We start from the raw sequence: 14,622 nt of genomic DNA, 5'->3' as shown, positions 1-14,622 counted from the left end.
TGGGCCATTCTGGCATTTGAATATGCCTTGATCTCCACATTTAGGTTTATTATCTTGTTGGAAGATAAATCTCTCTCCCAGTCAACAGCTGTAGTTGTAGATGTGTCACCAGACACAGAGATACATGCGGGTGTCTACATGTTGCTGTGCACGCAAATATTTACACCCTGTCCTGCTATTCCCAATACACAGGCAAGAGGAGAGGAGAAATTTTTAAGGACGAAGAAAAAGACAAAAGGAGGAACACATTGAGACGCACACACGCACAACCAAACCGTGATAATGGTGACATTTTCAGTGCGCCCGTGTCTGAGTGCGGCTGGCTGATGGCCCACAGAGATGGCCTTTAGAAGAGTGACAGGCCAAAATTACCATCAAGAGCCAGCAGTATTAACTCTACATTTTACATACGCGGCACACACTCTCAAACACACACAGTCCTCGCCTTTATTACAGCTCTATGTTGAGTTCAATAGCCTCATAACCTCTGTGCTAGAGAGATGAGATTGCTCTCTCCTTCTCAGCTCACCTATCTTTCCCGCTCTCATCTTCCCTTGCCTCCATTTTCTGCTCCACTCCGCTGGACAACCCCATCTCCGTCTGCCCCGCTTCTATCGGCTTTTACAACTCTTCTTCTCTTATCTGTTTCTCCACCACATCTCTCCAAATTCCATTCTGCTATTTCTTCTATTCTGTTCCTCAGACGTAACTTTACTAAAAACGAATCGAAGTGCATGTATCTAAATTTGCACAAAGCCATTTTGGAAACAACACAAAGGTTTTCAGCAGTAAAAAAAACATGGAACATACAACTGCATTGCTTTTTGATAGAAGACGTATTATTGGACGTTTCTCCAAACCACTCAAGGTCAAAATCATGCATACAAGGGCAAACATACACATACATGGCCACTGGTATTTGATTAAATATCGCTCAGCAAGTGGCACCCCGAACACAAATGTTTTGTAGACATCAACAAGCTTCCTGTACAGTTCTGGTTTGATATTTTAACTCTTCTCCTGATAGAATTGGTAAAGTTGATATAAATTTGGGGTTTTCTTGGAACGATTCAACTGGACTGAGTTGAGGGCCTTTCCAGAAACTTGATGCTTGTCAGCTCTTTGCATCCTTAAACCAGTTCTATTGCGTATTTTGGATCATTTCCTTGCTAATTGTGTACAAAGATGTACAAATATCGAGACGTTACACCCACAAACCCGGGGGATTTTATGGGATAGACCAACACAAACACACATGCCTACTTTTCTGAAGAAAAGTAGCATACACCGCTTTAGTAGTGGGGATGGTGTGTGCAACTGCGTACAACTGTTGCACACACCAACTGTTGTACGTTCGCCCAGTACAACTGGGCGAACGTACAACAGTTGGTTTGTTTTCATTCAATTTACCATGCCATATATAACTTGTTACTAATGAAGAACAGGAAGTTTAGGATTTTCTTTCGACAAGAAAAGCCAAATTCGTGATGTGCAGACCTTGATAGCTGCCCTGTTGACACTTTCATGAGCAATGGATCTCTGAAACTCATAAAGAATGTTGGTAGACCTTCATTCTCCCTCCCTGCTCAATGTTTACCTCCCAGTTTGAGATGAGTTTGGGTTGGACAAAGCTTTTCATAACCTAATCTTACCTTAAAAGATTAGGTTATGTTTAGGTTAGGTTTATCCCTGACTAGTCTGCATGAAGTTCTTGGCCCTCATAAGGCGGTTTGTTTACTAATGTTCTCCAACAAAGATGAATTAATGCTGGGAATAAATTAGACATAGGTTTACTCTTTTTATAGGCTATGTGATTTCTGAAGGGAACTGGTTACACTCGGTTTTATTTAGGTGCATCAGAGTAAAATGGGCTAGATTCAAATGTATGCAATACGCTTTCTATTTTTATGTTTTTCAAGCTATCATTTTTTCCCCCACTTTATAGCCATGCCACACTTTGTGACATTCTATCACATGAAGTCCCAAGTTTGTGGCTTTCGCTTAACGAAATGCGGAAAGGTTTGCGGCGTAGGAAGAATTTCGCTGATAGATTTTGTAGCATTTCTGTGATGTTGTTTAAAGACTAAATGTTGAAAACGGCTTGTGCAGAGCAGAACACCTTCCGCTGAATAAGAGCAGGTGAGCTTTGTTTCAGCCTTCACAGAGCTTCACAGACATACAAGCTTTTACTAACAAAACCGACCTTGCCAGCAGGGGGATGAACATCGACAGCCATGACTACACGGACCTGCTGGTAGTCAACAGGCTGCGGTATTTATTGGTCTGGAAAGTCAGTGTGGGAAGCTGAGGGTTTTGTGTGTGTGTGTGTGTTTCTCTGTGAGGGAGAAAACCGCAGCTTGTGCATGTGTTGCGCGGGTGCACGTGTGCGTTATCAGGCCTGTGCAGACTCTGCCGTCCAGCGGTTTGTGAGATGAGACAGAACGAGCGATTTGCCACCATGAAACACTGAGCAGACTATTAAATGCACACATGCATGCACGCACATGCACAAACACACATTTAAGCAGCCAGATGTGGCCATCTTTTCCACCCACAGACATTCACTCTTATCTGTTGTACCCCAACACCTACTCACACACACCTCGGCTGGCCTTATACTGCAGCACTATCAGAGTTTGCTATTAGTTCATATCTTGGCCTGGGGCAAGCACTTGGACCCGTACGATGACAGGCATATCTGTTGATGGAAAACTAACCAGCCGCTGGCCCATAAGTCGGCGTCAAACAGCACACACTCAAACAGTGCTGGGATGGGAACCTCTTTTTTTTTTTTACTTTTTAGCTTTTATCTCACAACAATTCAGGCAGAGAGCAAAAAAAGGCAGCTCAAGTTAAGACAGATAAAGAGATGAATAGTGAGTTTATCAGTTTTCAACTCCATTTTACCCGGCTCCGACATTTATTATTGTTTCTCAGAGATGTCGGCGCGGCCTTGATCAAAACTTAATTATTGCCTTTGCAATAATTATTGGAAACGTTTGAGCTGTGCAGCGCGTCGGCAGCAGATCCCTTTGAAAGTTTTGGTTCACTATTAATGCGCGCGCCGCGATGTGTGAGCCTTTTCATTTTGCACGACGGGAAATTCATCACGGTATTAACAATGAATCAGAGAACAGGGAGCATGAGGGGTCTGAATGCTGATGATTAAAACTGGCAGGGAAAAGTCTGAGCCCAGTCGCAAAACCAAAACAAACTGTTGCGCTGCTAAAAAACCTGCTGCATTTTTGCTTTCATGTCACTGAAAGTGAACAAATGCGGAAATTAGTGCTTTGCTTTTAGTGGTGTTTTTTTTTTTTTTTTTAAATGCAGCATTTAAATTCACATGTGATTGGAGCAAAGAAGATCAGACAACTGATCTGCAACAGGTTTTCAGAGCTCTGCTTTGGTGCTGGAGGATTTCACTACCATTTAATGCTGATTTTTCTTTTTCTATTTCTAATTCATTTTTTGTCTGTGGCCAACTGAAGCATTCGTTCACATTCTGTTTGTGGCAAAGACACTCTACATCCGCAACATTTAATCTCAAGAAGATCTTTCTCTTTAGATTCTAAGTGGGAAGGCTTTCCTTTAGTCAGAATATAGCTGTACAACACTTTCTTTATTAAGCGTTCATTTAACACCAAAAAACGAATTAACACCCACATCATATTCTTAAAGTTGTGAACTTTCACCTTAGGAAACGACTATGTGTCATTACAACAGCAGCAATCGGGCTCAAAAAGAGCACAAGCAAAACTAGAAGTGAAATCTGTTTAGATCTTAAGTCTCTGACTCTGGTAAAGCAATTGCACTCTGATCTTATTTGTTTACTGGAGCAATTTTATCCCAATCCGATGTATTATGCAGTAGAAAAAGGTTCAAGGAAAGTTCTAATCCAGAAATTATAAAATATGTGTCTGCATGCATGCTAAGGCCGAATGAGGACAAAAAAAAAACCTCGATCCACCAAGAATATCAACAGGTGGCCAAGAATGATATGAAAGTCATCAGACGATCACAACAAAACATGTAAAATCCCCTCACTCTGGCACAAACACATTACACAGTGTCGACCGCAGTTATTGACGCAGTTATTTGCTAAACAACCCAATCTTTTCTTCAAAAAAAAATAAAAATAAAAAACTCCATGAAGCCATGCGCGCTGACGTGGTTCCAACAGGCTTTACCAGAGAAACTGAAAGCAGGAATGAGGTGCTTCCTCTGTACGTTAAAATGGACGTCACGCCTCACTGGTTATATTTTTCATTTAACAATATTGGTGATAAATTGTTCTCAATCAGAAGTTTGAAATCCTTTGAAACAAAGATAATATACTGTATATATTTTAGATTAGTTCAACTGTGTGAGAAGTCCCAGAAGTGACAGAAAGTTCTACAAGTTGCGGTATTGAACCTTATATTTTAGGCAAATGAGTGTAATGTCAGGAGTCAAATCATAAGTAATGCATGAAATTGGTCGGCTGAAAGAATAAATGAGAATAATTTCCTAAATGGAATAAATGAGACGCACCGATTCCCCCTATTCCCTGAAAGTTTGCTCTGTCAAACTCCCCGTAACCCCGGGGTTTTGTTTATTTTGGTTGTGATGATAAAAATATACGAACCAGAAGCCGCTGCCACATATCAAGTCGGAATATTATTCAAATAAATCTGCTGGTCTCTGGTGACTTGTTTTACTTGTGCTTACAGCGCATACACTTTCTAGACAAATTTGAAGCAGTACTTTATTTTTATTTCTTGCATAGAAAACAAGCGCAGATCACAGAGGCTGCACCTTCAGGCACCAGCTTACCTTTACGGCTGGCTGTGCATGTAAATGCTGCACTGTAGCTGAATGCACGTCATTTAAAGGCAACGTATAGCACCAGCGCTTCATCACTGTTTTTCACCCAGCCTGACACACGGGCCAGCTCCGGGGACCCACATTTACGTCCACGGCGACTAAATTGAAACGAAAAGAAGTTTTCTAAAAAATAAACAGCATATATGTTTAGGGCGCTGTTAAATTATTGAAAAAAGAAAAAAGTTGCGGCAGCAAACAGTTTAAATCTATTCAGCTCTCCAGAGAAGACCCCTGCTTGCTTATATTTGTTTTCTCCATTTATTCTGCTTTTATTGTCCAACTACCCCGGGCGAAACCATCACAAATGCCTAGTGGGGAGGAGGTGGGGAAGTGGGGGTGAGGGGGTGGAGTTGTGGAGGGTGAGGGGGGTGTTCAGTAAAGCAGCCAAGTTGAAGCAACACTCTGCCGCCGCCTTCCCAGATTTACATTCGGGAGCCATTTTCTCCGCTACCCAGAATTCAGTCCGAAGAGAGGTCTCTCCTCTGTCTCCCGCTCTCCATCTCCATCCCTCCCTTGATTATCACAGTCCACTCTATGAGGAGACAGTAAAGGGGCAGGGAGGCTGAGGGTGGGGTGTGAGGAGGGGCACAGGAGGAGGAGGAGGAGGTGGTGGTTTGGAGGGTTAAGAGGGAGGGAAGTGGAAAGAAGGAAAAGATGAGAGACAGAGAGCGCGAGACTGACAGACAGGGAGACAGGGTGTGGGGGGTAGTACAGAGAGCTGCAGCTATCTGCTGAAATATTCATGTTGGTGCCAGCAGCTTTTCCATTCCCCGCTCAGCAGGGGGCTGCTGTTTGATACATCCATCGCTCTCTCCCTCGCTGCTCCCCGCAACCCCTTTCCCTTTCCTCCCCACCTCCCTCAGTCTCTCTTAACTAGTGAGGCTGGTAGATGGTAAATGCTCTTCAAGAGAGGGAAGGTCTCTTTCCGTGCCAACCTGGACAAACGCGTCCCTGCCCCTCGGACATAGACCCATCTGCAGTGGCAGCACGACTTTTATCAGGTTTTTATTTTTATTTTTTTTAAAAACAACCTCTCATGACTTTTTAAATGACAACATTTAATCAGAACTGGAAACATTACAACATATTTTGAGTTTTAAATTAAATGAAAAACGTAACAGAGTGACGGTATTTGTTCATGAAAAATATTAAAGAACACCAATCTAAATAAGAACGACAGAGTCGACTGCTTTTTACTGCCTCACTTTGAGATATATCGACATATAAAAATTTTACTTACAATTTCAACTAAATTGAACTTGCTGGCTGTTTGTTTCAGGCCCCAATAAAACATTTTGTTGTTATATTTTGGGAAAGATCATAGTTGGGTTTCATTTTCACCGCTCTCCCTACATTTGCCACATTAGAAGGAACTTCTTTCAAGGTTCAGTAGATCAACAGATTCCTTTCTGCATTTCTTATAGAAGTCATAAATGTTAGCCTGTACAAGTTCATTTGAACACAGCCATCCATCGATCTGTGTAAAGTTCATCCAGTGTCAGCTCACAGAGACAAAAGGTAAAGAGACCTGATCTCATTCTGCTCTACAGCAAAGTTCTTTGGCTTCTTCTGGAGGATCCTAAGGCTTTCTAGGTCAGAAGAGAAATATATTTTCCCTCAAGTGAGTTCTGGGCTGCATTGTGTTAGGATGGTCATTTCCACATTCTGGTCAGAATCTTGTTCTTTGGGTCATAACGCCTTAGCCATGACTAGGAATGCACCGGTCTACTTTTTTCACTTCCAATACTGATGCAGATATCTGAGGGTTAGTATCGGGTGATACCGATACAGAAAAACATCGGTATATGGAACCGATACCAATACATTGCTGTATTTGTATCGAAAAACATTACTGAATTCACCTTAAATGTCTCCTTTTTTTTAAACACAGAAGTTTAATCGGTTAACTCTGCACCTGTGTAGCACACTTAAATACACCAATAGCTCCACAAACTTGGTCAAACATGTAAAAACAGCACAACTTTAATTTGCAAAGTCCAGCCAATTAGGAGTATAAAAGCCAATGTTAAATAAATAATAGAGAAAGTGAAACTGACAAAATCAATCAGGTTGACCACTTTGGACAAATGTAAAAATAAATGGCAATAAATCTTCTTTCAAATTGTTCAGAACATGAACTTAGGATTTCTAAGCATAATGTAAAATAAATAATAAAGCATGACGTCACTCAGAGCACAAAACATCCTTGTGAATCGGACACATTGTCACCAATCGGGAAGTTTTTTTCAATATTGGGACTGATCCAAATATTAATATTGGAGCGGTGCCTTTCTAGTCTAGATGGGGGTCGGATTGTAGACTGATTGGTAAATCAAGAGCCTTAGGTTGTGAGGTCAGGATTGTCTTCATCCACAGGACCGTCGACTAGGCACCAATCAGTCTATCACCTATAGCTCCACTCTACAAACTATTGTGACAATAAGAAAATGACTGTATTCTGATCCAAAGGGAGAAGTCCAACTGTTTCTGGTTAATAACGGCATAAGAACTGGTTTAGCTGACTCTCTGTGCCACTTCACACTCTGCAGATCCCTAAACTAAAGGTTATGGTTCAAAACACCAACATCATTGCAAACCAGGAAGCTTCCTCTCTGTGACCACACCTCAACATCCTAATCATGGGTCTCCTGCAATAATTTTGGCATGATGCACCACAAATCTGACTCAGCATGCAGGTAAACATCAATTGCTCACTGACCAGACGGTGGACAAACACACAAATACAAATTTGATAGAAAGAGTGAAGAGTGCATCAAATGTAGTGTTATAACTTTAGAGCTTTCTTAGTAAAACTCAAATGTCTTTGTGAATTAAACCAATGTTTCAATTACCTTTTCCTTTGGTCAAAACCAACTTTTTCAGCACTACATCAGGTTGTACTGGTTTAGTTTGCTTTACTTTTTTAGACTTTGACAGAAACTTTATTGAACTGGTGATGACTATGATGTCACAGCAGCAAAAAATACTGAACTAGACAAAACAGCATTTCCATCCAACTATTACTTCATTATGCTTCACAGCAACCCAATTTAGAATAACACAGCATAAAATATAAGAGAGCAATATCATATCCAGAGGCGACTAAAAAAATCAAAAAGCTAAAAAGCAGTCCCGCTTTTCTCGCGTTGTAATTCCACTGCACGCAAACTTCAAATGGCTCCGGGGAAGTTTTACTATCACATCATCATCGTTTATCGAAGAAAAGCTGTCATCTTGTGTTTGCTAGACAAATGTGGGAAACAACTTTCTTTGTTGTCTGAAACGGTGAGCGCTTCTTTTTAACTTAGCTAAAAATGTGACCGTAGGAGACAAGAAAAAAGGAGCAGGTCCGGGTAGAAAAATAAAACTCGGAACTTTCAAGAAACCTAATTTATTAGCCAAAAGTTTGATCAAACAAATGCGGGCTCACAGGACTCAACCTTGGCTCCAGAGGCCTTGCCACCGTGCGGAGAAAACAGTCCAAGGGAAACACAGCTGCATGGAGTCGAGTCTCATAGGACGAGGTTCTACCTTTCAGTGAAACCCCCACATCATTTTATTTAGATCAGATGTCAGGACTGGTGGTTAAACAGGGAGGGGCTGCCCTCATGATTCCTGTGTGTATCTGCGCGCAGGGGTGTGTGGGTGTGTGTGTGTGTGGTTGCACTTAGCCAGCACATGTATTGAGGGATGTGGCAGATGTTGCAGAGGCAAGGATTAGTATTAGTATGTGTGTGTGTCTTTAAGCGTGTGTTAAAAATATCTTTGCCACAGTGGGACGCCATGGCGGCCAATTACAGTGCAGCATCTGGGCTAGCACACATTTATTGGGGTGAGTCGGCATGTGTGTAAATGTGTAAATGTGCGTGTGTGAGGAGGTTCAGGCTGAGTTCAGGTTACTCACATCTTAGCATGTAGAGTTTGAGAAACAGCTGCAGCATGTGTTTAACAGCGACGAGGCTTTGTGTCGGCGCAGCGCAACCAGAACTCACACACCATGAAAACGACACCAGGGCTGTGGACGATTACAGGAAGCCAGACGTGGATACATATGAAAAGGCAATGAAAACAATAGGGAGAATGGAAAAAAGGGAGTCTAAAGAAGGGAGAGCGGAGGAAGAAACTTCAGGGAAAGCAATTGTTTCCTGGAGATATGCCATGTGTCCTTCACTACACTCTCAGGAGAGAAGATTTAAAGATTTTTTTTTTTGTTGCTATTCGCTTCAAATCTAAACATTCGTTTTTAGATCATTTTCAGATTTTTCAGGAAATGTGGCTGTCCTTTAACAAACATGTTATTGTGGCATCAGACTAGGCTACCCATAATTTAACTTAGATAACAAAGAAATGTCTATTTTCTTTTAAAAAAATATCGCAAAATTGTTAAGTCTTAATAGTTTTTCCTTTTCACAAAGTTTACAATTACTCATTATTCAGCTACAGTAGACTTAATTATCACACATCTGTGAGTGACAATGACGCAAATTGGCATTTTCTACCTCAGTTCCTCTCCTAGCTATATTAAATGTGACGAGAACTATGCGAGGCCAAGGTGGCGTGCAATCATGCACTATAAAAGAAGGGAAATAACCATTAATAACCTGTGCACCTCAAAGCCTTCTCTGGTATTTCATGGCATTAAAGGGAAGAAAAAAACCCAATTTTACTTGGACTCCTGAGATTAAAACCGAGCTTTGTTTTAATTACTTTAAGGAATGCCAGAAAGAGGCTGCTGCAAGAGGTGCAAGGCCACTGATGAGGAGTAAAAACTGCTCCATTGTTATTAATTATGATAGGCACACAAGAGCAAGCTGGCCTCCTATGAGGTGTTCAGAGACTTTATGTAACCCACAAATCCTATTTAAGCGCCGGGATTGATTGTAAAACACTATTTCATTCCGCTTTTGTCTTATGGAGTGTATATGCTAGATGTATAGGGTCTTCCAAAAGTATTGGAACAATTGGACGTTTTCAAACTTTGTCTTGTTTCAATGACAAATCATTTCATAGGGATTTTATATGCTAGACCAACATAAAGTAGTGATTAATTTCAAAGCAGACGGAAATGTGTATCCGATTTTCAACAGGTTTCATTTAATCTGATGTTCTCTAACAAACCTCTGCGGCCTTCACGGAACAAAGATGTCCCTACTGAGATTTAATCGCAAAAATACGATCCCTGTTTCTAAATTAGCTGACTTTGGTAGGTAATTAGTTTAGAATATATAGCTCTGACCACAAACTTTTCAGATTTTTATCTGCAAAAAGTGTGGAAAAAGCCGACGTCCTCTTCGTTCCATGTGCGCTACTTTGTGCTAGATCATTTCAAATCACAATGTCTATGTTGGCAACAAAGCTCTAGGAACACTTGCTCAAATCACCAAAAGATTCAAACAAATGTCAACAATTCACACAAAAAGTGCTTTCAGGTAATCTTTTTCAGGTGTTCAGGCTCCACACAGTGAGAAAAGCTACTCTGATCCTTCATTAACACTGGAGAGAGGAAAAAGCATAGACTGCTGCAGTGGGTATATTGCCGTACAATGCACAAAATGCCCAGTAGGGTAGAATTAGTGTATCAGCATAAGATAAAGCATGTACAGTAGAGTCAGATAATGTATGGTCCATGCATTGACCCCCTGACCTCCACCCCAAAGCATCGTAATCTGAATGCCTATTGCAGCAAGGACTGTGAGTCTCTGCATCAGGATCTGATTCATTTGTTTATAATTTTTAGTTCACTCTAATAGTTGCTTTGATATCTTGTAGTGAAATCACAGGTCAACTGAAGCTGCCTTCATGCTATTCCCATCTGCCTAGCACTACTAAACAAATAAACAAAACAACAACAAAACACACACACAAGCCTGTTGCCCAAAAAGCAAAACTGTAACAAAAACATGCATGGTCATGCATTTCACAGATATATATAAGGCTGACAGTTATTGAACTTTCTTCCAAAGTGCAGCGAGGCCTTACAGGCAAAAAAAAAACAACCCAAAACGCCTCTGTGGGTGGGAGTATGAAGTCACGAAGGAAATCACTTTTTTCCTTTGACTAAATCACAACAAAAGAATAAAAGAGTGAAAACAGTAATCTACATTCTCACCATGAAGATAATTAAGCAGTGTTGAACGCTTCCTTGGCTCCAACCTTGTGTCCTTTGTCCCTTAGTTCTGCCGTTTCCTCTGACATCAGGTTTACCGCTGACCGTGTACAACTACTGCCCCCGTGTGGCGAAAGCTAGTCATTGTTTTCAACACTGCACTGCAGCAATGCCTGGTTCTCCTCAGTAAGAGCTTAATGCCAGGTCTCTTGTATGTGAGATCACCAACTTAAAGCCCTTTCGCTTACACTGAACTACAAGTGTAGCAGCAGCTGCAGCTTATGTCCAGCTGCAACTTTTCTGCTTACGTCAGCATCTGTAAGACTGCTTACAATGCAGTTCAATGCAACTTTGATTTTATGTTACACCTTTCTGATATTGTTTGTTATTAAAAACAAACAATTGGATGGTTTTGAAGTAATCTAGTAGGAAGAACCCGGGTGATTCAGACAGATATTTCTACCTCAGACATTTTAAAAGTTCATTTTCAAATGATTTCTTTTCAATATCTGAATAACCTTGAAGCACTTTGTATTGCCTTGTTGCTGAAAATGTGCTATATAAAATTATTTGCCTTTACCTAAGACCTCTAAGCTAACAACACTGAAATCCATGAAAGGAGTCAGAGAGATTCCAACATACTTTTGATCGACTACGTGAGCAGCTATGTCACATACAACAGAAGGTGAAACTGGTGTGTTTCACTGCTTCAAGGAAAGCAAGTTTGGCAATGTCAGCAAAAAGGAAAGAACATCTTTAACAAGGAAGGGTCAACAAGTAGAGAATTTGAGAGACTCAGAGATCATTTAAAGCGCTTGTACAAATTCTTGTGTAAGGACCAGTAACATGTTTTTCTATGTATGTTTTTATAAAATATAATTGCTATGATTTGTGATCTTACTATAGCTTTGTTGTTGCTATCTTAGCCATGTCTACCAAGCCAAAAAAGTCTGTGACGAATGAAACCCGGTTAATGAAACGACAAGACATTTAAACGGTATAAATGTCTCCATGCTGTGGACAAACACGGTCTGAGCAAAAGTTTGAAACCTTTTCTGGACTGTCTTGACTTGGTGCTTTTCAAATGTAGGCAGATGAAACCCGTTCGTTTGTGTTGAAGTTTCATCGACGGGTGTCCATGCTGGATTCCGGGGCAGGAACAGCACTTCCTGTGCTGCTGCGACACTCTTGGGAAAAGTTCACAGTCCCTCTGCGTCCCTGCATCATGGACAGGACGGCTGCGGCGCCGACCCGCAGGGTTTCCTCTCTGCCGCAGTTCAACATCTCGACCTCCACGTTGGCCTTCGACCAGCATTTCACCACAAACGCCAAAGGGATACTTCTTCTGGCGGAGATAGTAAGTGTGACTTTTTAAGATTAAATGCAGTTCTGCTGTAAAGTCAGTGAAGATAGGAAGATATGACATTTGGGATTTGGCATTAATTTTAATCTTCATATAGTAATAGATCAGTTAATTACTCTCCAATCTGAAATAGCTTATATGCTTATATTCAGATTGATACTGCAGTTAGCATGAGAGGTACATAAACATATACAAATGATGTTAAATTGAAAGAATAAAGTGAAGATCTCAGTGAAGACTGAATTTAAAGGGGCAGTATTATGTGTTTTCCAGCCGCATAGTGCAATTTTATAGCACAATAATGTAACTATATTACCCCCAGTTGTTATAAAAATGCAACATATATCAAATATGACTTAAAAGAAATTGACTTTGTAATTTTACGCCTTAAAATTGGTCCTCCGTCTCTTTAAGAAGCTTTTGAGATCTTTGGCACTCAATTAGAAAAACACAGAACTCAAAGGGAAACGTATTTGAACATTAACCCTGGTGTGAGAAAAGTCATAAAAGTGTAGAAGCAGTGTTTCTATGAAAACTGGAAGTGAACCAAAAACGACAAAGCAAATCAAGTCTCTGTCCTTTCTTTCCCTCATTGTCTCTCTTCCTTTTCAATTCAGCCGGAGGGGGAAAAAAAAAATCCTGGGCAGCTTTTCTCCAAATACAGTCTGGCTGGCTGCCACGGACCGGACCGGACGGGCATTCCACACATGATGCAATACAAGATGAAATTCTGTCAAAAGCAGGATTTTTTTTTTTTTTTTTTACATTAGGCAATTAAATTCCCAACGGAGGCAACTGTGTTTGTGATTTCACTTTAAAATAAAACCCACAGTCAGACAGAATCTTCCGGTGATATGAAACATCCTGCAGGAACTTTTTGTTGGGAAAAGGGAAGGGTGTGGTTTGTTTCATGGGGGAAAAAAAACAATTAATCACTCACTGCCACCATTAAAATGATTTGAGAGGGGGCTGGGAAGAGTCGACAGAAGGCTGTTTAGACACGAACAAATAAGACAGAATATCTGTGATGAATCCCTGATGTGGTTTCATTTGTCCTCTCCTCTCTGCAGCTGACTGGCATGTTGGTCTGGATCCTGATTGGCGGCACCGATTACTTCCGCCTGTCAACTCTTTGCTGGGTGATGTTTGTGTCCATCCTGCTTTGGATTCTGACCATTTGCCTGTTCATAATTTATCTCACCGGAGTCCACAGCAGGATACCGCAGATCCCCTGGACGACGCTGGTAACCCTCACACACCAAACACACACCCACGCCCGCACACACACACACACACAGTCTGGCTCAGTAAATCAACCGAATCGGTTCCACTTTGGCGTTTTATTTGCGAGCTGACGTCTCTGTGCTTGCCTCCTTTAGTCGCTGTGTTTCAACTGCGCTGCTGCTGCTCTGTATCTGGTGACAGCCGTGGTCGAGGCTGTCTGTGTGGGCCAGGCCACCAGGGGGCGACACAACTACAACTGTTGGGCAGCATCAGCAGTAAGCGCACAAATGTCAATGCAAACTCTTTTAGTCTTTGCTTCGTTGTTAAATAACTTAAGACGAGGCTGCGCGTGGTCTCTGCGCGATCCTAAAGTCGATCAGATGATTTTGACGGAGGCCGAGCGTGGCCAACTTACTGCTTCCTGGATGATGAACAACATCGTAAATCCATTATTCAACTGGGTGACATTCTCCCTCGTTGCTGTGTGAATTTCCTGCAATGTTTAATGTAGGAAAACAGATAATAATCATTCTCATAACAAGTTAGCGCTTTGTTTAATTATTAGAAACAGTTAGAGAATCTAACTGTCTGTCACAGTCACAAACACAAGGGGGCGCCCACTCCCCACTGATTCAACCTTCACATGGAAACATCTTCTATCCTACATCCCAGATCTGCTTAGATTAATTAATCAGGGATTGCTCTCTGTTCCAAAATTAAGTCTAACATCCAGCAGAGAAAAAGTTTTTGGCCCCCAGTGTGGTTTTGCAGACTTAAAAAAAAAACAAAACAAACAAAAAAACCCAGCTGAAGACATCTTTAAAGATTGATATTTCAACAGCAGCTACAATGGTGTTATTTATGTGATCTTTTATTTATGTTTTACCTTCTGCACTTCTATCATAGTCTTTAATTTAAGAGTCTGTTGGAAGAAACTGACTTCTTTTTATATTTAAAGATGCTATAAAGAAAGTATTTATTAACCCACTGAGAATGTCATTGACATTTTCTTTTGCTTGCCTCATTTGGCCCTGCAAGCCATGCCACCCTAAGCAGAAGGTCAACT

At 41.1% G+C, this 14,622-nt stretch overlaps 1 protein-coding gene and 1 long non-coding RNA gene across 2 annotated transcripts in view; one reads left to right on the top strand and one right to left on the bottom strand.

Moving 5' to 3' along the window:
• LOC116717313 (uncharacterized) overlaps positions 1-11,243 on the bottom strand; it is a 65,901-nt gene extending 54,658 nt beyond the window's left edge. The window contains exon 1 of the long non-coding RNA XR_004338725.1: positions 10,973-11,243. This is a non-coding gene — a long non-coding RNA (uncharacterized LOC116717313). The remainder of the gene's footprint in view (positions 1-10,972) is intronic.
• Positions 1-14,622, top strand: part of cmtm8b (CKLF-like MARVEL transmembrane domain containing 8b) — a 38,017-nt gene that overhangs the window by 21,464 nt on the left and 1,931 nt on the right. Inside the window, exons 2-4 of the mRNA XM_032558579.1 lie at positions 12,060-12,326; positions 13,403-13,576; positions 13,712-13,831. Coding sequence (XP_032414470.1) covers positions 12,108-12,326; positions 13,403-13,576; positions 13,712-13,831 — 513 coding nt within the window. The 5' untranslated portion in view covers positions 12,060-12,107. The remainder of the gene's footprint in view (positions 1-12,059; positions 12,327-13,402; positions 13,577-13,711; positions 13,832-14,622) is intronic.

The sequence above is a fragment of the Xiphophorus hellerii genome, chromosome 3, assembly GCF_003331165.1.
Source record: "Xiphophorus hellerii strain 12219 chromosome 3, Xiphophorus_hellerii-4.1, whole genome shotgun sequence".
Classification (NCBI taxonomy): Eukaryota; Metazoa; Chordata; class Actinopteri; order Cyprinodontiformes; family Poeciliidae; genus Xiphophorus; species Xiphophorus hellerii.
Note: the sequence above shows the minus strand (reverse complement) of the source record. Positions and strands in the feature narration are given on the sequence as shown.